This window comes from Salvelinus namaycush, unplaced genomic scaffold, assembly GCF_016432855.1.
Source record: "Salvelinus namaycush isolate Seneca unplaced genomic scaffold, SaNama_1.0 Scaffold579, whole genome shotgun sequence".
Taxonomy (NCBI): Eukaryota; Metazoa; Chordata; class Actinopteri; order Salmoniformes; family Salmonidae; genus Salvelinus; species Salvelinus namaycush.
The window spans coordinates 132,418-155,973 of record NW_024061285.1 but is presented as its reverse complement, the minus strand read 5'-3'; the positions used below and the strand labels follow the sequence as shown (position 1 = coordinate 155,973).

General features: G+C 47.5%; 3 protein-coding genes across 4 annotated transcripts; 2 read left to right on the top strand and 1 right to left on the bottom strand.

Moving 5' to 3' along the window:
- Window positions 1–6: 6 nt before the first annotated feature.
- Window positions 7–17,212, top strand: gpd1l (glycerol-3-phosphate dehydrogenase 1 like). Of its 2 annotated transcripts, XM_038986792.1 has the most exons (8): window positions 7–631; window positions 1,135–1,312; window positions 2,192–2,332; window positions 11,906–12,044; window positions 12,226–12,338; window positions 13,240–13,476; window positions 16,627–16,733; window positions 16,941–17,211. In XM_038986792.1, the coding sequence occupies exons 1-8, from the start codon at window positions 588–590 to the stop codon at window positions 17,035–17,037; spliced, it is 1,056 nt and encodes a 351-aa protein (XP_038842720.1). In that variant the 5' UTR covers window positions 7–587; the 3' UTR covers window positions 17,038–17,211. The 2 variants fall into 2 exon arrangements, with proteins under 2 accessions (XP_038842720.1, XP_038842721.1); XM_038986793.1 differs by lacking the exon at window positions 16,627–16,733 and having other exon boundaries at window positions 16,941–17,212.
- Window positions 17,213–18,711: 1,499 nt separating this feature from the next.
- kiaa1143 (KIAA1143 ortholog) lies at window positions 18,712–20,976 on the bottom strand. Its single transcript, XM_038986787.1, has 3 exons — window positions 20,754–20,976; window positions 20,237–20,378; window positions 18,712–19,691 (listed from the first exon to the last, which is right to left on the bottom strand). The coding sequence occupies exons 1-3, from the start codon at window positions 20,874–20,876 to the stop codon at window positions 19,477–19,479; spliced, it is 480 nt and encodes a 159-aa protein (XP_038842715.1). The 5' UTR covers window positions 20,877–20,976; the 3' UTR covers window positions 18,712–19,476.
- LOC120041911 (transmembrane protein 42-like) lies at window positions 20,168–22,450 on the top strand. The gene is made up of 3 exons (XM_038986788.1): window positions 20,168–21,269; window positions 21,418–21,564; window positions 21,911–22,450. Exons 1-3 carry the CDS (start codon window positions 21,090–21,092, stop codon window positions 22,043–22,045), a joined length of 462 nt encoding a protein of 153 aa, XP_038842716.1. The 5' UTR covers window positions 20,168–21,089; the 3' UTR covers window positions 22,046–22,450.
- Window positions 22,451–23,556: the final 1,106 nt, after the last annotated feature.

The following is a 23,556-nucleotide window of genomic DNA, read 5'->3' as shown; positions in this document are numbered from 1 at the left end:
GCGTTTTTTTCTACTGGAAATCCCGGGATGGTCACTCCCTTTGACTGCCAGCCAACCACGACACCGATGTACCTCTAGAATACAGGGCTATATGCATCATCGCTGAAAACCCACGGATTCACCACAACATATTCACCACACACACAAGGATCTCAACGTACATGCACGATGTGTGGGAGAGGCAATATTTCATTTCGAATAGGTTAAAAAATAGGACTATGTCATTTAGCCTATTTGATATGAAAATGTAAGGCTATTTAATTAATATTCTTTGTGAATTTCTTCCAGAAAAGAGACATTAGTTAACATTGCAAACAATTGTCTTGCAATTTATCAGCGGACAGACATCTGAAATAGGCTAATGAACTTCTATCTGCTAATTGTAACAAACATAAAAAACTCGAAATCCCAGAATGCTCCTTGGTGATGTCATTTACAGTAGTCCAGTCTGTAGTAGCCTAGCGGCGCTCTCCTGTCTCCTTTCCATAAATCCACTCCCCATATCATCTGTCACGAGTTACCTATATCTTCGAAATCAATACATTTTTAACAGTTTCTTCTCCAGAAGCGTATAGGAAACATCTCCAATGGCGTCTCCTCTGAAAGTATGCATTGTCGGCTCTGGAAACTGGTGAGTTGAGTCACTGTCAATGATCACTGTTGCTCCTATCGATGACAGGCAACATGCCGTGCAATCTATAGAGATGGTCAGATAGATGTTACTGGGCTAGCTGGTTAGCTGGAGCAGCATTAGCTGCCCGTGTCTGTCTCTTACAGTGTAGGTATATCTCTCTCTGGCGCAGAGGCGAGCGCGGCTCCATTGTATAACATCGACGTTACATTGTTGTCAAGGAGAACATGAGCACAGAGCAACGTGGGTTTTTGAATCCACTTATGTTGAGGCGACTACAATGCATTTCTGTAGGATAACGTTTAAAGGATAAAGTTTATGACATGAGCGAATTCTTGACAAAGGACAAGACAGAATAGTATAGGTTATCCATTCTAAAATAATGGTGAACAGTTAAGATAATAATTTTGATTGTTTTTGCTATTGTCTCTTGCCAGTGGACGTTGGTAAATGGTATATTGTAGAGAAGTGTAATGTACATCAATGATTCCTCTTCCCTACAGGGGTTCAGCCATTGCCAGGATAATCGGCAGTAATGCTCAGACCCTGCAGCGTTTCGCCACCACAGTCAAGATGTGGGTGTTTGAGGAGAAGGTGAACGGCAGGAATCTCACAGACATCATCAACACAGACCATGAGAATGTCAAGTACCTGCCTGGATACAAACTGCCTGACAACGTGGTAAGAGGACTGTCTGAACAGAAATGAGTTTAAACAAAGACTGAAAGCTAGTAGTTTACACCATCACCAACCCCCCCCCCCCCCCCCCCCCTCTCTCTCTCTCTCTCTCTCTCTCTCTCTCTCTCTCTCTCTCTCTCTCTCTCTCTCTCTCTCTCTCTCTCTCTCTCTCTCTCCCACCCTCTCTCTCTCACCCTCCTTCCCTCTCTCTCTCTCTCACCCTCCTTCTCTCTCTCTCTCTCTCTCTCTCTCTCTCTCTCTCTCTCTCTCTCTCTCTCTCTCTCTCTCTCTCTCTCTCTCCACCCCCCTCTCTCTCTCACCCTCTCTCTCTCTCACCCTCTTTCTCTCTCTCTCTCACCCCCCCTCTATCCCCCCTTCTCTCTCTCTCTCTCTCTCTCTCTCTCTCCCTCTCACCCTCTCTCTCTCTCTCACCCTCTCTCCCCCCCCCCTCTCTCACCCTCCTTCCCTCTCTCTCTCTCTCTCTCACCCACCCACCCTCTCTCTCTCTCTCTCTCCCACCCTCTCTCTCTCTCTCACCCTCCTTCCCTCTCTCTCTCTCTCACCCTCCTTCCCTCTCTCTCTCTCTCTCTCTCTCTCTCTCTCGCTCTCTCTCTCTCTCTCTCTCTCCACCCCCCTCTCTCTCTCACCCTCTCTCTCTCTCACCCTCTTTCTCTCTCACCCCCCCTCTAACCCCCCTTCTCTCTCTCTCTCTCTCTCTCTCTCTCTCTCTCTCTCTCTCACCCTCTCTCACCCTCTCTCTCTCTCTCACCATCTCTCCACCCCCCCTCTCTCACCCTCCTTCCCTCTCTCTCTCACCCACCCACCCTCTCTCTCTCTCTCTCTCTCCACCTCCTCTCTCTCACCCTCCTTCCCTCTCTCCAGGTGGCTGTACCTCAGCTCCAGGATGCTGCTGAGGGGGCTGACCTCCTAGTGTTTGTGGTTCCTCACCAGTTCATCAGGAAGCTGTGTGATGAGATGGTGGGATGTGTCTCCTCCCAGGCCAGGGGAATCACACTCATTAAGGTAAGAGAGTCACGCCGTCCAACGTCCTACTCTTATGTTTACTCTGCAAGCTAGAACACATAAGGGCTCATAAGGCTATATGGAGCCCTGTCCTCCTCCTCCTCATAAGGCTATATGGAGCCCTGTCCTCCTCCTCCTCATAAGGCTATATGGAGCCCTGTCCTCCTCCTCCTCATAAGGCTATATGGAGCCCTGTCCTCCTCCTCATAAGGCTATATGGAGCCCTGTCCTCCTCATAAGGCTATATGGAGCCCTGTCCTCCTCCTCCTCATAAGGCTATATGGAGCCCTGTCCTCCTCCTCCTCACAAGGCTATATGGAGCCCTGTCCTCCTCCTCCTCATAAGGCTATATGGAGCCCTGTCCTCCTCCTCCTCATAAGGCTATATGGAGCCCTGTCCTCCTCCTCCTCATAAGGCTATATGGAGCCCTGTCCTCCTCCTCCTCATAAGGCTATATGGAGCCCTGTCCTCCTCCTCCTCACAAGGCTATATGGAGCCCTCTCATTTCTCAGTGTCCTCATCCTCATAAGGCTATATGGAGCCCTGTCCTCCTCCTCCTCATAAGGCTATATGGAGCCCTGTCCTCCTCCTCCTCATAAGGCTATATGGAGCCCTGTCCTCCTCCTCATAAGGCTATATGGAGCCCTGTCCTCCTCCTCCTCATAAGGCTATATGGAGCCCTGTCCTCCTCCTCCTCATAAGGCTATATGGAGCCCTGTCCTCCTCCTCCTCACAAGGCTATATGGAGCCCTGTCCTCCTCCTCCTCATAAGGCTATATGGAGCCCTGTCCTCCTCCTCCTCATAAGGCTATATGGAGCCCTGTCCTCCTCCTCCTCATAAGGCTATATGGAGCCCTGTCCTCCTCCTCCTCATAAGGCTATATGGAGCCCTGTCCTCCTCCTCCTCATAAGGCTATATGGAGCCCTGTCCTCCTCCTCCTCATAAGGCTATATTGAGCCCTGTCCTCATCCTCATAAGGCTATATGGAGCCCTCTCATTTCTCAGTGTCCTCATCCTCATAAGGCTATATGGAGCCCTCTCATTTCTCAGTGTTCTCCTCCTCATAAGGCTATATGGAGCCCTCTCATTTCTCATTGTTCTCCTCCTCACAAGGCTATATGGAGCCCTCTCATTTCTCAGTGTCCTCCTCTTCATAAGGCTATATGGAGCCCTGTCCTCCTCCTCCTCATAAGGCTATATGGAGCCCTCTCATTTCTCAGTGTCCTCCTCCTCATAAGGCTGTATGGAGCCCTCTCATTTCTCAGTGTTCTCCTCCTCATAAGGCTATATGGAGCCCTCTCATTTCTCAGTGTTCTCCTCCTCACAAGGCTATATGGAGCCCTCTCATTTCTCAGTGTTCTCCTCCTCACAAGGCTATATGGAGCCCTCTCATTTCTCAGTGTTCTCCTCCTCACAAGGCTATATGGAGCCCTGTCCAGTCTACCTGTCCTGATGTGTGACAGCAGGGTAGAAAACACTACCTGTCCTGACCTCAGTGACAGCAGGGTAGAAAACATTACCTGTCCTGACCACAGTGACAGCAGGGTAGAAAACACTACCTGTCCTGACCACAGTGACAGCAGGGTAGAAAACACTACCTGTCCTGACCTCAGTGACAGCAGGGTAGAAAACACTACCTGTCCTGATCTCAGTGACAGCAGGGTAGAAAACACTACCTGTCCTGATCTCAGTGACAGCAGGGTAGAAAACACTACCTGTCCTGACCTCAGTGATAGCAGGGTAGAAAACACTACCTGTCCTGACCTCAGTGACAGCAGGGTAGAAAACACTACCTGTCCTGACCTCAGTGACAGCAGGGTAGAAAACACTACCTGTCCTGATCTCAGTGACAGCAGGGTAGAAAACACTACCTGTCCTGACCTCAGTGACAGCAGGGTAGAAAACACTACCTGTCCTGACCTCAGTGACAGCAGGGTAGAAAACACTACCTGTCCTGACCTCAGTGACAGCAGGGTAAGAAACATACAGACAGATGTAGTCATATACCCACCCATTGGGCTTATTGACCGGTTGCTCTATTTAAAAATGTCTCGGTTAACCACAAAACTAAAATCTTGTGTAATTTGGTTAGATGCTGAATGTTTACGTAGGCTGTCCACAAGAGATTATTTAGCTAATGGCGCATATGGTCTCTCTGCCCTCCTCTACCTAGATCTGTCATACCTTTATGCAGTTAAAAAGAACCATCTTTTAAATCAGATGATGTAGTTATAACATCATTATAACTGTATCAGGGTTCTCTCTCCCCTTTTTGTTTTAATTAAACCTCTGGATTGGGCCAGAGCAGGGCCTTGTAGTAAACCTCTGGATTGGGCCAGAGCAGGGCCTTGTATTAAACCTCTGGATTGGGCCAGAGCGGGGCCTTGTATTAAACCTCTGGATTGGGCCAGAGCGGGACCTTGTTTTAAACCTCTGGATTGGGCCAGAGCAGGGCCTTGTATTAAACCTCTGGATTGGGCCAGAGCAGGGCCTTGTTTTAAACCTCTGGATTGGGCCAGAGCAGGGCCTTGTATTAAACCTCTAGATTGGGCCAGAGCAGGGCCTTGTATTAAACCTCTAGATTGGGCCAGAGCAGGGCCTTGTATTAAACCTCTAGATTGGGCCAGAGCAGGGCCTTGTATTAAACCTCTGGATTGGGCCAGAGCAGGGCCTTGTATTAAACCTCTGGATTGGGCCAGAGCAGGGCCTTGTTTTAAACCTCTGGATTGGGCCAGAGCAGGGCCTTGTATTAAACCTCTGGATTGGGCCAGAGCGGGGCCTTGTTTTAAACCTCTGGATTGGGCCAGAGCGGGGCCTTGTTTTAAACCTCTGGATTGGGCCAGAGCAGGGCCTTGTATTAAACCTCTGGATTGGGCCAGAGCGGGGCCTTGTTTTAAACCTCTGGATTGGGCCAGCGCGGGTCCTTGTTTTAAACCTCTGGATTGGGCCAGAGCGGGGCCTTGTTTTAAACCTCTGGATTGGGCCAGAGCGGGGCCTTTGTAAAGAGGGATTTGTGTGGTTAAGAAGCCAGGGGATTCTGATAAGCTTTATTTTAGTGGAGAGGCTTGTAAAACTATTACTACATAATTAACTACAGGCTCATTTGTTTTTTTGGAGAGGACAGTCTTCCCGTTCTCCAAGAATGTAATCAGACTATTATTGTGTTTGGATTAATTTAATAGGCTACTCTCTCTTATTCAGCCTACTCTCTCTCTACGGACTATTAATGTATTAATGTCTAGTCTCTCTCTACTGACTATTAATGTATTAATGTCTAGTCTCTCTCTCTACTGACTATTAATGTATTAATGTCTAGTCTCTCTCTCTACTGACTATTAATGTATTAATGTCTAGTCTCTCTCTCTACTGACTATTAATGTATTAATGTCTAGTCTCTCTCTCTACTGACTATTAATGTATTAATGTCTAGTCTCTTTCTCTACTGACTATTAATGTATTAATGTCTAGTCTCTCTCTACTGACTATTAATGTATTAATGTCTAGTCTCTCTCTACTGACTATTAATGTATTAATGTCTAGTCTCTCTCTCTACTGACTATTAATGTATTAATGTCTAGTCTCTCTCTCTACTGACTATTAATGTATTAATGCCTAGTCTCTCTCTCTACTGACTATTAATGTATTAATGTCTAGTCTTCAATCAGTTACAACCACTTCTGCAGAGTTCTAGTTATTCAGGAAGTGTTTGTACTCTGTGTGTCAGTGTGTGTGTAGAAAACGAGTCCACAGGGCCTTGGCTTGGCCTAGTTTGTTTCTGTCACCAGCTGGTTCTGTCTCTCTCCAGGGCAGCTAAACTCCCACGTCTGGCTTATGATGTTTGAATATTTCAAGAGTGATGTTTGCGGGGACATGACATGTTCTCCTCTCGGTACTCCCATCTCTGTCCTAGATTGAGTTAGTGTCAACAGGAGAGAGTAGGCTAATATCAGAGGGGGTAGAGTCGTTAACTCTGGATCTACTGCTGTCTGTCTGTGTCTGTCCTTTCTGTCGGTCTGTCTGTCCTTTCTGTCAGTCTGTCCTTTCTGTCGGTCTGTCCTTTCTGTCTGTCTGTCCTTTCTGTCTGTCTGTCTGTCTGTCTGTCTGTCTGTCTGTCTGTCTGTCTGTCTGTCTGTCTGTCTGTCTGTCTGTCCTGTCTCTCTGTCTGTCTCTCTCTCTCTCTCTCTCTCTGTCTGTGCTTTCTGTCTGTGCTTTCTGTTTGTCTGTCTGTCTGTCTTTTCTTTCGGTCTGTCTGTCTGTCTGTCCTGTCTCTCTGTCTGTCCTGTCTCTCTGTCTGTCTGTCTGTCTGTCTGTCTGTCTGTCTCTCTCTCTCTCTCTCTCCGTTTGTTCTGTCTGTCTCTGTCTCTGTCTGTCTGTCTGTCTGTCTGTCTGTCTGTCTGTCTGTCTGTCTGTCTGTCTGTCTGTCTGTCTGTCTCTCTCTCCGTTTGTTCTGTCTGTCTCTGTCTCTGTCTGTCTGTCTGTCTGTCTGTCTGTCTGTCTGTCTGTCTGTCTGTCTGTCTGTCTGTCTGTCTGTCTGTCTGTCTGTCTGTCTCTCCTGTCTCTCTGTCTGTCTCTCTCTGTTTGTGCTTTCTGTCTGTCCTGTCTCTCCTGTCTCTCTGTCTGTCTCTCTCTCTGTCTGTGCTTTCTGTCTGTCTCTCTGTTTGTGTCTGTCTTTTCTTTCGGTCTGTCTGTCAGTGACAAGTCCTCATATGTGGAGTTGAGACAGCAGTCTGACTGTCTCTATGTGTCTCTGACTGAATGTTTTTACTAACAAACACATAATAAACAGATAGTAACACCTCTCACTAACCACTAAACACTAGTGACATCTCTCACTAAACACTAACTACTAGTGACACCTCTCACTAACCACTAGTAACACCTCTCACTAACCACTAAACACTAGTGACATCTCTCACTAAACACTAAACACTAGTGACACCTCTCACTAACCACTAAACACTAGTGACACCTCTCACTAACCACTAAACACTAGTGACACCTCTCACTAACCACTAAACACTAGTGACATCTCTCACTAACCACTAAACACTAGTAACACCTCTCACTAACCACTAAACACTAGTAACATCTCTCACTAACCACTAACCACTAAACACTAGTGACACCTCTCACTAACCACTAAACACTAGTAACACCTCTCACTAACCACTAAACACTAGTAACATCTCTCACTAAACACTAAACACTAGTAACACCTCTCACTAACCACTAAACACTAGTGACATCTCTCACTAAACACTAACCACTAGTAACACCTCTCACTAAACACTAGTAACATCTCTCACTAACCACTAAACACTAGTAACACCTCTCACTAACCACTAAACACTAGTAACACCTCTCACTAACCACTAAACACTAGTAACATCTCTCACTAAACACTAAACACTAGTAACACCTCTCACTAACCACTAAACACTAGTGACATCTCTCACTAAACACTAACCACTAGTAACACCTCTCACTAAACACTAGTAACATCTCTCACTAACCACTAAACACTAGTAACATCTCTCACTAACCACTAAACACTAGTAACACCTCTCACTAACCACTAAACACTAGTAACATCTCTCACTAACCACTAACCACTAGTAACACCTCTCACTAACCACTAACCACTAGTAACACCTCTCACTAAACACTAGTAACACCTCTCACTAACCACTAAACACTAGTGACATCTCTCACTAAACACTAAACACTAGTAACATCTCTCACTAACCACTAAACACTAGTGACATCTCTCACTAAACACTAGTAACACCTCTCACTAAACACTAGTAACACCTCTCACTAAACACTAACCACTAGTGACACCTCTCACTAAACACTAACCACTAGTAACACCTCTCACTAAACACTAACCACTCGTGACACCTCTCACTAACCACTAAACACTAGTGACATCTCTCACTAAACACTAAACACTAGTGACATCTCTCACTAACCACTAAACACTAGTAACACCTCTCACTAACCACTAAACACTAGTAACATCTCTCACTAAACACTAGTAACATCTCTCACTAAACACTAACTACTAGTAACACCTCTCACTAAACACTAACTACTAGTAACACCTCTCACTAACCACTAAACACTAGTAACACCTCTCACTAACCACTAAACACTAGTAACATCTCTCACTAACCACTAAACACTAGTGACATCTCTCACTAAACACTAACCACTAGTAACACCTCTCACTAACCACTAACCACTAGTAACACCTCTCACTAACCACTAGTAACACCTCTCACTAAACACTAGTAACACCTCTCACTAACCACTAACCACTAGTAACACCTCTCACTAACCACTAGTAACACCTCTCACTAATCACTAGTAACATCTCTCACTAAACACTAACCACTAGTAACACCTCTCACTAACCACTAAACACTAGTGACACCTCTCACTAACCACTAAACACTAGTGACATCTCTCACTAAACACTAACCACTAGTAACACCTCTCACTAACCACTAGTAACACCTCTCACTAAACACTAACCACTAGTAACACCTCTCACTAACGACTAGTAACACCTCTCACTAAACACTAGTAACATCTCTCACTAAACACTAAACACTAGTGACACCTCTCACTAACCACTAAACACTAGTAACATCTCTCACTAAACACTAACCACTAGTAACACCTCTCACTAAACACTAGTAACACCTCTCACTAAACACTAGTAACACCTCTCACTAACCACTAGTGACACCTCTCACTAACCACTAAACACTAGTGACATCTCTCACTAACCACTAAACACTAGTGACATCTCTCACTAACCACTAACCACTAGTGACACCTCTCACTAAACACTAACCACTAGTGACACCTCTCACTAAACACTAACCACTAGTGACACCTCTCACTAACCACTAGTAACACCTCTCACTAACCACTAAACACTAGTGACACCTCTCACTAAACACTAGTAACACCTCTCACTAAACACTAACCACTAGTAACACCTCTCACTAACCACTAAACACTAGTGACACCTCTCACTAAACACTAGTAACACCTCTCACTAAACACTAACCACTAGTGACACCTCTCACTAACCACTAGTAACACCTCTCACTAAACACTAACCACTAGTAACACCTCTCACTAAACACTAGTAACACCTCTCACTAAACACTAACCACTAGTGACACCTCTCACTAACCACTAAACAGTAGTAACACCTCTCACTAAGCACTAAACACTAGTAACATCTCTCACTAAACACTAGTAACATCTCTCACTAACCACTAAACACTAGTGACACCTCTCACTAAACACTAACCACTAGTAACACCTCTCACTAACCACTAAACACTAGTGACACCTCTCACTAACCACTAAACACTAGTAACATCTCTCACTAAACACTAAACACTAGTGACACCTCTCACTAAACACTAGTAACACCTCTCACTAACCACTAAACACTAGTAACATCTCTCACTAAACACTACCTACTAGTGACACCTCTCACTAACCACTAAACACTAGTAACACCTCTCACTAAACACTAACCACTAGTAACACCTCTCACTAACCACTAACCACTAGTAACATCTCTCACTAACCACTAACCACTAGTAACACCTCTCACTAAACACTAGTAACATCTCTCACTAAACACTAGTAACATCTCTCACTAAACACTAGTAACATCTCTCACTAAACACTAGTAACATCTCTCACTAAACACTAGTAACATCTCTCACTAACCACTAACCACTAGTAACACCTCTCACTAAACACTAAACACTAGTAACATCTCTCACTAACCACTAAACACTAGTAACATCTCTCACTAAACACTAACTACTAGTAACACCTCTCACTAACCACTAAACACTAGTAACACCTCTCACTAAACACTAACCACTAGTAACACCTCTCACTAACCACTAACCACTAGTAACACCTCTCACTAAACACTAGTAACACCTCTCACTAACCACTAGTGACACCTCTCACTAAACACTAACCACTAGTGACACCTCTCACTAAACACTAGTGACACCTCTCACTAAACACTAAACACTAGTGACACCTCTCACTAAACACTAACCACTAGTGACACCTCTCACTAAACACTAAACACTAGTGACACCTCTCACTAAACACTAAACACTAGTGACACCTCTCACTAAACACTAACCACTAGTGACACCTCTCACTAAACACTAGTGACATCTCTCACTAAACACTAACCACTAGTAACACCTCTCACTAACCACTAGTAACACCTCTCACTAAACACTAAACACTAGTAACATCTCTCACTAAACACTAGTAACACCTCTCACTAAACACTAACCACTAGTAACATCTCTCACTAAACACTAACTACTAGTAACACCTCTCACTAAACACTAACCACTAGTAACATCTCTCACTAATCACTAGTAACACCTCTCACTAACCACTAAACACTAGTAACATCTCTCACTAATCACTAGTAACATCTCTCACTAAACACTAAACACTAGTAACATCTCTCACTAACCACTAAACACTAGTGACACCTCTCACTAAACACTAACCACTAGTAACACCTCTCACTAAACACTAGTAACATCTCTCACTAAACACTAGTAACATCTCTCACTAAACACTAGTAACATCTCTCACTAAACACTAATCACTAGTAACATCTCTCACTAAACACTAAACACTAGTAACACCTCTCACTAAACACTAATCACTAGTAACACCTCTCACTAACCACTAAACACTAGTAACATCTCTCACTAATCACTAACTACTAGTAACACCTCTCACTAAACACTAGTAACATCTCTCACTAAACACTAATCACTAGTAACACCTCTCACTAAAAACTAACCACTAGTAACACCTCTCACTAACCACTAAACACTAGTAACATCTCTCACTAAACACTAACTACTAGTAACACCTCTCACTAAACACTAACCACTAGTAACACCTCTCACTAACCACTAAACACTAGTAACATCTCTCACTAATCACTAGTAACATCTCTCACTAAACACTAAACACTAGTAACATCTCTCACTAACCACTAGTTACACCTCTCACTAAACACTAAACACTAGTGACATCTCTCACTAAACACTAAACACTAGTGACATCTCTCACTAAACACTAAACACTAGTGACACGTCTCACTAAACACTAAACACTAGTGACACCTCTCACTAACCACTAAACACTAGTAACACCTCTCACTAAACACTAAACACTAGTGACACCTCTCACTAAACACTAAACACTAGTGACACCTCTCACTAAACACTAAACACTAGTGACACCTCTCACTAAACACTAAACACTAGTAACATCTCTCACTAACCACTAAACACTAGTAACACCTCTCACTAAACACTAGTGACATCTCTCTCTCCACAGGAACTAGCTGCCTCCTCACTCCCCTCTCTCAATGTCGTCTTTCAGATATCTCACTTCCTTTGATCTGTTCTCTCACGTTGCCCTGTAAAACAAACGGAATGAGAAACACTATTGAACCATGTAGCTGTCTCTTGTCCCCACAGGGAATAGACGAGGGTCCGGAGGGCCTGAAGCTCATCTCGGACATAATCAGGGAGAAGATGGCTATCGACGTCAGTGTTCTAATGGGAGCTAACATCGCCAACGAGGTGGCAGCAGAGAAGTTCTGTGAGACCACCATCGGTAAGAATACGCCCTGCATCATTTATCAACATCATTACATAGACATTTGTATACAGGAATGTAAAACAAAGCTGTGAAGTTATTTGATAACTATATGGAATGAGATAGTAACACAAAGCTTTGACAGAGATGGAGTGATAGGCTGGCTATGTGTTGGATGTAAAACGTGTTGCTTTATCAGGCAGTAAGATCATGGAGAACGGCCTGCTCTTCAAGGAGCTCCTGCAGACTCCTAACTTCAGGATCACAGTGGTGGACGATGCAGACACTGTGGAGCTCTGTGGAGCCCTGAAGGTAACTAATACACTGTAGAGCTCTGTGGAGCCCTGAAGGTAACTCTAATACACTGTAGAGCTCTGTGGAGCCCTGTAGGTAACTCTAATACACTGTAGAGCTCTGTGGAGCCCTGAAGGTAACTCTAATACACTGTAGAGCTCTGTGGAGCCCTGTAGGTAACTCTAATACACTGTAGAGCTCTGTGGAGCCCTGAAGGTAACTCTAATACACTGTAGAGCTCTGTGGAGCCCTGAAGGTAACTCTAATACACTGTAGAGCTCTGTGGAGCCCTGAAGGTAACTCTAATACACTGTAGAGCTCTGTGGAACCCTGTAGGTAACTCTAATACACTGTAGAGCTCTGTGGAGCCCTGTAGGTAACTCTAATACACTGTAGAGCTCTGTGGAGCCCTGTAGGTAACTCTAATACACTGTCGAGCTCTGTGGAGCCCTGAAGGTAACTCTAATACACTCTAGAGCTCTGTGGAGCCCTGAAGGTAACTCTAATACACTGTAGAGCTCTGTAGAGCCCTGAAGGTAACTCTAATACACTGTAGAGCTCTGTGGAGCCCTGTAGGTAACTCTAATACACTGTAGAGCTCTGTGGAGCCCTGAAGGTAACTCTAATACACTGTAGAGCTCTGTGGAGCCCTGAAGGTAACTCTTAAGTACTCGCCCCAGCGTGTGTGTATGTGCACGGTAGTGTGTGTGTGCACGGTAGGGGTGTGTGTGTGCACGGTAGGGGTGTGTGTGTGCACGGTAGGGGTGTGTGTGTGCACGGTAGTGTGTGTGTGTGCACGGTAGTGTGTGTGTGCACGGTAGGGGTGTGTGTGTGCATGGTAAAATGGATACTTCCATTGTAAAATGGTAATGACGTGGTAACAACCTGTTTCCTGTATGTTTTCCTCTCTCTTCCTCAGAACATCGTAGCGGTTGGAGCAGGGTTCTGTGATGGGCTGAGGTGTGGGGACAACACCAAGGCAGCGGTAATCAGACTGGGACTGATGGAGATGATAGCCTTCGCTAAGCTCTTCAGTAAAGATGGCGTCGTCTCCTCTGCAACCTTCCTGGAGAGCTGCGGAGTGGCTGACCTCATCACGACCTGCTATGGAGGACGCAACCGACGCGTGGCCGAGGCCTTCGCCAAGACAGGAAAGGTAAGGACCAACGCCCAACGTTACACCACCCCATGGCAACGTTACACCACCCCGGACCAACGCCCAACGTTACACCCCCCCGGACCAACGCCCAACGTTACACCACCCCGGACCAACGCCCAACGTTACACCCCCCCCCCGGACCAACGCCCAACGTTACACCCCCCCCGGACCAACGCCCAACGTTACACCACCCCTGGACCAACGCCCAACGTTACACCACCCCTGGACCAACGCCCAACGTTACACCACCCCGGACCAACGCCCAATGTTACACCCCCCCCCCCCCCCCCCGGACCAACGCCCAACGTTACACCCCCCCCCGGACCAACGCCCAACGTTACACCACCCCGGACCAACGCCCAACCTTACACCACCCCGGACCAAACGCCCAACGTTACACCACCCCGGACCAACGCCCAACGTTACAACTACCCCGGACCAACGCCCAACGTTACATCACCCCGGACCAACGCCCAACGTTACACCCCCCCCCCGGACCAACGCCCAACGTTACATCACCCCGGACCAACGCCCAACGTTACACCCCCCCCCCAGACCAACGCCCAACGTTACACCACCCCGGACCAACGCCCAACGTTACACCCCCCCGGACCAACGCCCAACGTTACACCACCCCCCCCCCCGGACCAACGCCCAACGTTACACCACCCCCCCCCCCCGGACCAACGCCCAACGTTACACCACCCCGGACCAACGCCCAACGTTACACCACCCTGGACCAACGCCCAACGTTACAACCCCCCCCCCCCCCCCCCCCCCCCCCGGACCAACGCCCAACGTTACACCCCCCCGGACCGACGCCCAACGTTACACCACCCTGGACCAACGCCCAAAGTTACACCCCCCCCGGACCAACGCCCAACGTTACACCACCCCGTGGCAACGTTACACCCCCCACCGGACCAACGCCCAACGTTACACCACCCCGTGTCAACGTTACACCACAACGTACACCACCCCATGACAACGTTACACCACCCCGGACCAACGCCCAACGTTACACCACCCCATGGCTATGTTACACCACAACGTACACCACCCCATGACAACGTTACACCACCCCGGACCAACGGCCAACGTTACACCCCCCCCCCCCGGACCAACGCCCAACGTTACACCCCCCCCTGGACCAACGCCCAACGTTACACCCCCCCTGGACCAACGCCCAACGTTACACCACCCCTGGACCAACGCCCAACGTTACACCACCCCGGACAAACGCCCAACGTTACACCCCCCCCCCCCCCGGACCAACGCCCAACGTTACACCCCCCCCCGGACCAACGCCCAACGTTACACCACCCCGGACCAACGCCCAACGTTACACCACCCCGGACCAACGCCCAACGTTACACCACCCCGGACCAACGCCCAACGTTACACCACCCCGGACCAACGCCCAACGTTACATCACCCCGGACCAACGCCCAACGTTACACCACCCTGGACCAACGCCCAACGTTACACCCCCCCCCAGACCAACGCCCAACGTTACACCACCCCGGACCAACGCCCAACGTTACACCCCCCCGGACCAACGCCCAACGTTACACCACCCCCCCCCCCCCCGGACCAACGCCCAACGTTACACCACCCCGGACCAACGCCCAACGTTACACCACCCTGGACCAACGCCCAACGTTACACCCCCCCGGACCAACGCCCAACGTTACACCACCCCGGACCAACGCCCAACGTTACACCCCTCCGGACCAACGCCCAACGTTACACCACCCCGTGGCAACGTTACACCACCCCGGACCAACGCCCAACGTTACACCACCCCGTGTCAACGTTACACCACAACGTTACACCACCCCATGACAACGTTACACCACCCCGGACCAACGCCCAACGTTACACCACCCCATGACAACGTTACACCACCCCATGGCAACGTTACACCACCCCGGACCAACGCCCAACGTTACACCACCCCGTGGCAACGTTACACCACCCCGGACCAACGCCCAACGTTACACCACCCCGTGTCAACGTTACACCACAACGTTACACCACCCCATGACAACGTTACACCACCCCGGACCAACGCCCAACGTTACACCACCCCGTGGCTACGTTACACCACCCCGTGGCTATGTTACACCACCCCATGGCAACGTTACACCACCCCATGTCAACGTTACACCACCCCATGTCAACGTTACACCACCCCATGTCAACGTTATACCACCCCATGGTGACGTTACACCACCCCATGTCAACGTTACACCACTCCGTGTCAACGTTACACCACCCCGTGGCAACGTTACACCACCCCGTGGCAACGTTACACCACCCCGTGGCAACGTTACACCACCCCATGGCAACGTTACACCACCATATGGCAACGTTACACCACCCCATGGCAACGTTACACCACCCCGTGGCAACGTTACACCACCCCGTGGCAACGTTACACCACCCCATGGCAACGTTACACCACCCCGTGGCAACGTTACACCACCCCGTGGCAACGTTACACCACCCCATGTAACGCCCCGTGGCAACGTTACACCACCCCATGGCAACGTTACACCACCCCATGGCAACGTTACACCACCCCATGGCAACGTTACACCACCCCATGTCAACGTTACACCACCCCATGTCAACGTTACACCACCCCATGGCAACGTTACACCACCCCATGTCAACGTTACACCACCCCATGACAACGTTACACCACTCCATGTCAACGTTACACCACTCCATGTCAACGTTACACCACCCCATGACAACGTTACACCACTCCATGGCAACGTTACACCACCCCATGGCAACGTTACACCACCCCGTGGCAACGTTACACCACCCCGTGGCAACGTTACACCACCCCGTGGCAACGTTACACCACCCCGTGGCAACGTTACACCACCCCGTGGCAACGTTACACCACCCCGTGGCAACGTTACACCACCCCGTGGCAACGTTACACCACCCCGTGGCAACGTTACACCACCCCGTGGCAACGTTACACCACCCCGTGTCAACGTTACACCACCCCGTGGCAACGTTACACCACCCCGTGGCAACGTTACACCACCCCCATGGCAACGTAAACAGTATAGGCCTAACTCCAACACAGATACATGGTAATATGTCCTGTATGTGCCTCCCTGCTAGACTATTGAGGTCCTGGAGCAGGAGATGTTGAATGGACAGAAGCTCCAGGGTCCTGCTACCTCAGCTGAAGTCTACCACATCCTCAAACAGAAGGGACTGGTGGATAAGTGAGTCCCTTTCTGTCTGTCTCTCTCTCTCTCTCTCTCTGATCGATCCAGGTACAGTACCTAGACAAATGTAGTCTGTCACCCATTCCACCTGTATTACCCTGTGGTCCCAGCCATGAGCCCAGACTTGATCTAATGATGGGAGAGAGAGAGAGGTGGTTGTATCTTTCCATTTTAACTCGTGTCATTCTGTTGTGTCTTTCCCAGGTTCCCTCTGTTTGTGGCAGTGTATCAGATCTGTTTCGAGGGCAAGCCGGTACAGGAAATGATCTCCTGTCTACAGAGTCACCCAGAGCACCTGTGAGTGCAGCTAGCTAGGTATGCTAGGCTAACCTCAGATAGCAGAGCTCCATCTCTCCTCTCCAGCTGCTCTCCTCTGACCTCTATCTATAGAGAAGCTGTTCTTTCAAACAAGGGCCAACCCTTCCCCCCCCTCCCCTCCCCCCTCCCTTCCTCCCCTACCCCTTCCCTCCCTCCCCAACCCCTTCCTCCCACCCCACCCTTCCTTCCCTCCCTCCCCACCCTTCCTTCCCTCCCTCCCCACCCCTTCCCTCCCTTACTACCCTACCCTTCCCTCCCTCCCTCCCTCCCTTCCCTCCCCCCCCTCTCTCCCCCCTCCCACCCCACCCTCCCTTCCCACCCTACCTTCCCTCCCCCCCTCTCTCCCTCCCTCCCTCCCTCCCCTTCCCCTCCCTTCCCACCCCCTCCCTTCCCTCCCTCTCTCCCCCCTCCCACCCCCTCCCTTCCCTCCCCTCCCTTCCCTTCCCTCCCCCCCCTCTCTCCCCCCTCCCTTCCCACCCTCCCTCCCACTCTTCCCACCCTCCCTCCCACTCTCTCCCCCCTCCCCCCCCTCTCTCCCCCCTTCCCCCCCTCTCTCCCCCCTTCCCTCCCTCTCCCCCTCTCTCCCCCCTCCCTTCCCTCCCCACCCCCTCCCCTCCCCCTCTCCCTCCCTCCCTTCCCTCCCCCCCTCCCCTTCCCTCCCCCCTCCCCCTCTCTCCCCCCTCCCTCCCCCTCTCTCCCCCCTCCCCCCCTCTCTCCCCCCTCCCTCCCCTTCCCCTCCCTTCCCTCCTCCCCCTCTCTCCCCTAAATCCAGTCCTCTGTGATTTATCATCCTGGTAACTAAATCCAGTCCTCTGGGATTTATCATCCTGGTAACTAAATCCAGTCCTCTGTGATTTATCATCCTGGTAACTAAATCATTCCTCTGTGATTTATCATCCTGGTAACTAAATCAGTCCTCTGGGATTTATCATCCTGGTAACTAAATCCAGTCCTCTGGGATTTATCATCCTGGTAACTAAATCCAGTCCTCTGGGATTTATCATCCTGGTAACTAAATCAGTCCTCTGGGATTTATCATCCTGGTAACTAAATCAGTCCTCTGTGATTTATCATCCTGGTAACTAAATCAGTCCTCTGGGATTTATCATCCTGGTAACTAAATCAGTCCTCTGGGATTTATCATCCTGGTAACTAAATCAGTCCTCTGGGATTTATCATCCTGGTAACTAAATCAGTCCTCTGGGATTTATCATCCTGGTAACTAAATCAGTCCTCTGGGATTTATCATCCTGGTAACTAAATCCAGTCCTCTGGGATTTATCATCCTGGTAACTAAATCAGTCCTCTGGGATTTATCATCCTGGTAACTAAATCAGTCCTCTGGGATTTATCATCCTGGTAACTAAATCAGTCCTCTGGGATTTAGCATCCTGGTAACTAAATCAGTCCTCTTTGATTTAGCATCCTGGTAACTAAATCAGTCGTCTGGGATTTGAAGGGCCACATGTTCTCGTAAGGTTTAAAATGTAAAAGTAACACTATTTTCTATGGATAATAAAAATGTATCTCTCTGTTTTCACTGACCTTTCTCTGCATATTGTGAAAACTGTAAAAAGGTATTTGCCAATGAGAGATATTTTTGCAACACGACCTACTGACAGACCTGCTTTCTACAGAACATACTATAGTATTATGCTATCGTAAGGCCTTAATGTATTTTAATAGTTACATTTCAAACTTATTCAACTAAAAAACATAATTTAAAAAAGCACAATACAAATCACAGAAAAATCCAACACCTTGGCATAACAACAACAATGAAGTATTTAACTTCGACATCTTTTGAAGCTCCGTTGTCGAAGCTAAAACACATTTCTACATCCAATGAATTATTGACTCTAGAAGTAGGAAAGTATCACATCAACTCTCCAGACTATATTTTTTTTGACCAAAACCACCAGCTCATTTCTTCCCCTTATTAGCTGTTGTCACACGGGTTACCTTGATAAATCTTAGATCCAGACCCTGTGTTGGCTGTAGGAAAAAGTCCAGAGGGTCCACTGAAGGACGGACGACTACAGTTGTAATGGATGGATAATAGGCCCACAGTGAGTCACTACACAACATTTCCAACAGCAGAGACATGTCTTATAGTCGACAAAGAATAACAGCATGCATCTTATGTACCTAAAGATCTTTGATTGTGAATGTGATGATGGGGTTTGTTTCAGATACATTTCCAGATTCCACCTCCAGAAGAGAGGGGATGACCCGTAATGTCTAAGGATCTTAGTCTAGTGGGACAAACTACGATGTGGAGCTATTCTATGTTGGGTCTTTTTGCCCATAGTAAAAACCAACAACCGCAGTAGATCAGTTCCATAATCCATGAGCGGTTGATTGCTCTAGTCTGATGAGCGGTTGATTGTTCTAGTCTGAAATCCCTGCGGTGAATTAACTTCTAGTCCTCATCCTCATCCTCTCCGAAAGAGAGAAGACTCTTGTTTTTCACCTTCTTTTCAGACTTCTCCTCCTTTTTCTCTTCATCTCCTCCTTCACTCTTTCCTTCACTCTTCTTCTTCTTGTTAGAGCTGGCGGTGATGCCCTGGAACTTGTCGGAGGAGCGCTTCGTGGGCTTCTTGAACAGGATCTTGCCGTCCGCAGGAGGCTTGTCTTCTGTAGGCAGCAAGGAGAAGAGGCAGATTAAGTACACACACAGACCCTGTATACACACAGTAGACACAGTACAGACAGACCCTGTATACACACAGTAGACACAGTACAGACAGACCCTGTATACACACAGTAGACACAGTACAGACAGACACACAGTACAGACAGACCCTGTATACACACAGTAGACACAGTACACACAGACCCTGTATACACACAGTAGACACAGTACAGACAGACCCTGTATACACACAGTAGACACAGTACAGACAGACACACAGTACAGACAGACCCTGTATACACACAGTAGACACAGTACAGACAGACACACAGTACAGACAGACCCTGTATACACACAGTAGACACAGTACAGACAGACACACAGTACAGAGACACACAGACCCTGTATACACACAGTAGACACACAGTACAGACCCTGTATACACAGTACAGACATACCCTGTATACACACAGTAGACAGTACAGAGACACTCCAATTAACACCAAGTTAATTTGATAGTTTAGGCTATTATATATGATTTATTTACCTTTTTCTGTACCATCCTTTACCTCTTTTATCTGTAACACTTCTTCAGCGCTTAAATCTCCCTTTTTGAGAATGACAACTTGAGGCAGCTCATCTTCACGATCACTGCCACTGTCATCCTCCAAGGCTGGCATCTCTAAACGCTGCGGGAACAGTGACCAGGTTGAATATCACCATATTGACATTATACCAGCCGCCCTTTCCATGTTAAACGGTACACATAGCTGCAAAAATAGCCCTTCGTGTCAATGGAATATCTATAGTGGTCAAGGAATTGAATTATGCGAGAGAAAACACAATAATTTTGAAGGGTGGTCAACTCTCCTGTAGAGCTAGCTAATAACGTTACTTGACTAACTGAATCAAGATGTTAGCGCAGGACTCGAACTAAAACCTTTACATAGCTCTCCAGCGGGCTTGCCATACAGTCACGTATATACTGTAGCTCTGCATCCCACCTAAGGTTAACGTTAGTACATTTTACATAGGCTAGCTAACGTAGCACATTAGCGAAATACCTTGGTATCAATGGTGGGTCCTTCCTTAAAGCCAACATCGTTCTTGAATTTCTTTAAAAATGACGGTTCTGCTGGTTTCACCCACGATACGTTCGCTTTCGGACCCTTATTCATCTTAGCCATTTTGAGAGTTAGAACAAATTAAGGAAAGAAAGGTAATTTCAGGTTGTGTTTAGCCCGTCGTGTTTAGCGTAACATTAAATCGTCATCACCCTGCGCCCGCTGAAGGTCATATGATCCCAGAGGTGAGTCTGATTGGTTGAACCGAGTGTAGCCTTTTAGACAAGGAAGTAGTCAAATATGTGACAGTAAGTCTAGTTTAGATGCTAAATAAATATGATTTCAGGTGCGTTTTACGCATTATTAGCGGGCTTTCTTGGAGCCGTCGCCTCCTCGTCAGCCAAGCTATCTCTGGGCTCAGACTACCTCAAAGGGATGTGTGAAACAGGGCTGAAAACCTGGTTTCAGGATGGGGACTACAGGATTATTCAGGCGGAAACATCACCCTGCGAATGGGTGAGAGTATCTATATGGATCTATAATTTTCAAAGTGTGTATGTGTCAGAGGGAGACTGAGAGAAAGAATGTGTGTGTGAGAGATAGAATGTGTGTGTGAGAGATACCATTCTACCAGAGACCACTAACAAGTCCTATTGTATTCCAGCTCCACATCCCTCTGCGGTTGCTGTGTGGAGGACTGCTGTTCACCAGTAATGCTGTGATGTGGACCTTCTTCTCCAAGGCTCTGAGACACTCCTCCTCCTCCGCCCGGGCCACGGTCACCACCACTGCATCCAACTTTGTTTCCTCTGTGAGTAGAGCAACTGGTTGATATCCATCACGGCATGTATTCATAAAATGTCTGAGTAGGAGTGTTGACCAGAGGATCAATTTCACCTTTTAGATCATAATGATTAAGTCAGGAGGACCTGATCCTAGATCGGCACTGCTCCTCTGAGACGCTTTATGAATACGACCCCAGATCTCAGCTATCCAATTTATATGAACACAGTACATAGGCCTTTGGCGCTATAGAACATTGACCATAGTGGAACAACGTTATTGGAGCAATGACATCTGTGAATCACTGTATGAATACAGGTATTATAGGCTATTTATGTTGCCAATCCCACTTCCATAGTCTGTACTGTGTTTAGGCATTCCTTGGGAAGCTGCTCTTTGGCGAGGCCCACGCAGCACTGTGGTGGGTGGGCATCTCTCTAACGCTCTCAGGTTCACTGGTGCTGCACGGATCAACTTCCCAACCAGCAGAGGCCAAGAAGGAAGAGTGAAGGACTGTCCACATGTGGAATAAGAAGTGTAATAACAATTCCACTGCATCAATCACCCCACTGGACCGCGTTAAACAAACGCTTTAAACAAACGGATTTCACGAGAACCATGTTCTATTACCACGAAAGGGCTTTGATGTTACGCCTGACTGTACACGGATTCTAACATGTTACGCCTGACTGTACACGGATTCTAACATGTTACGCCTGACTGTACATGGATTCTAACATGTTACACCTGACTGTACACGGATTCTAACATGACACCTGACTGTACACGGATTCTATGATCGTATGTTATCCATTTGTATTAATTGTATGTTGCTCATTCTATGCCGTTTTAATATGAGTAATTAACCAATGATATTAGGCCACTGTTGGCCATGATTACAGACACCTGTGTGTCTTGACACTATATATAAACGAGTCATCCCGCAGTGTCTGTGATTGTACCCTGATGAAGACAGCTTGCCTGTCGAAACGTTGGTAATTAAATATTTTTGCATCTGAGCTCCTAGAGTGTGCGGCTCTCCTTTATTTTCTAGTTTTCTACTCCGCTAGCCAGCACCTCGCCTACATAGGTGTGCGTTTCTTTTTTCTTCTAGATTGTACACGGATTCTAACATGTTACGCCTGACTGTACACGGATTCTAACATGTTACGCCTGACTGTACACGGATTCTAACATGTTACGCCTGACTGTACACGGATTCTAACATGTTACGCCTGACTGTACACGGATTCTAACATGTTACGCCTGACTGTACACGGATTCTAACATGTTACGCCTGACTGTACACGGATTCTAACATGTTACGCCTGACTGTACACGGATTCTAACATGTTACGCCTGACTGTACACGGATTCTAACATGTTACGCCTGACTGTACACGGATTCTAACATGTTACACCTGACTGTACACGGATTCTAACATGTTACACCTGACTGTACACGGATTCTATGATCGTATGTTATCCATTTGTATTAATTGTATGTTGCTCATTCTATGCCGTTTTAATATGAGTAATTAACCAATGATATTAGGCCACTGTTGGCCATGATTACAGACACCTGTGTGTCTTGACACTATATATAAACGAGTCATCCCGCAGTGTCTGTGATTGTACCCTGATGAAGACAGCTTGCCTGTCGAAACGTTGGTAATTAAATATTTTTGCATCTGAGCTCCTAGAGTGTGCGGCTCTCCTTTATTTTCTAGTTTTCTACTCCGCTAGCCAGCACCTCGCCTACATAGGTGTGCGTTTCTTTTTTCTTCTAGATTGTACACGGATTCTAACATGTTACGCCTGACTGTACACGGATTCTAACATGTTACGCCTGACTGTACACGGATTCTAACATGTTACGCCTGACTGTACACGGATTCTAACATGTTACACCTGACTGTACATGGATTCTAACATGGCACGTTATAACTGTCATGTTTCTATTCTGTCTTACCGTCTCTGGGTACGATATGACCAAGGTCTGCACTCCATACACAAACAT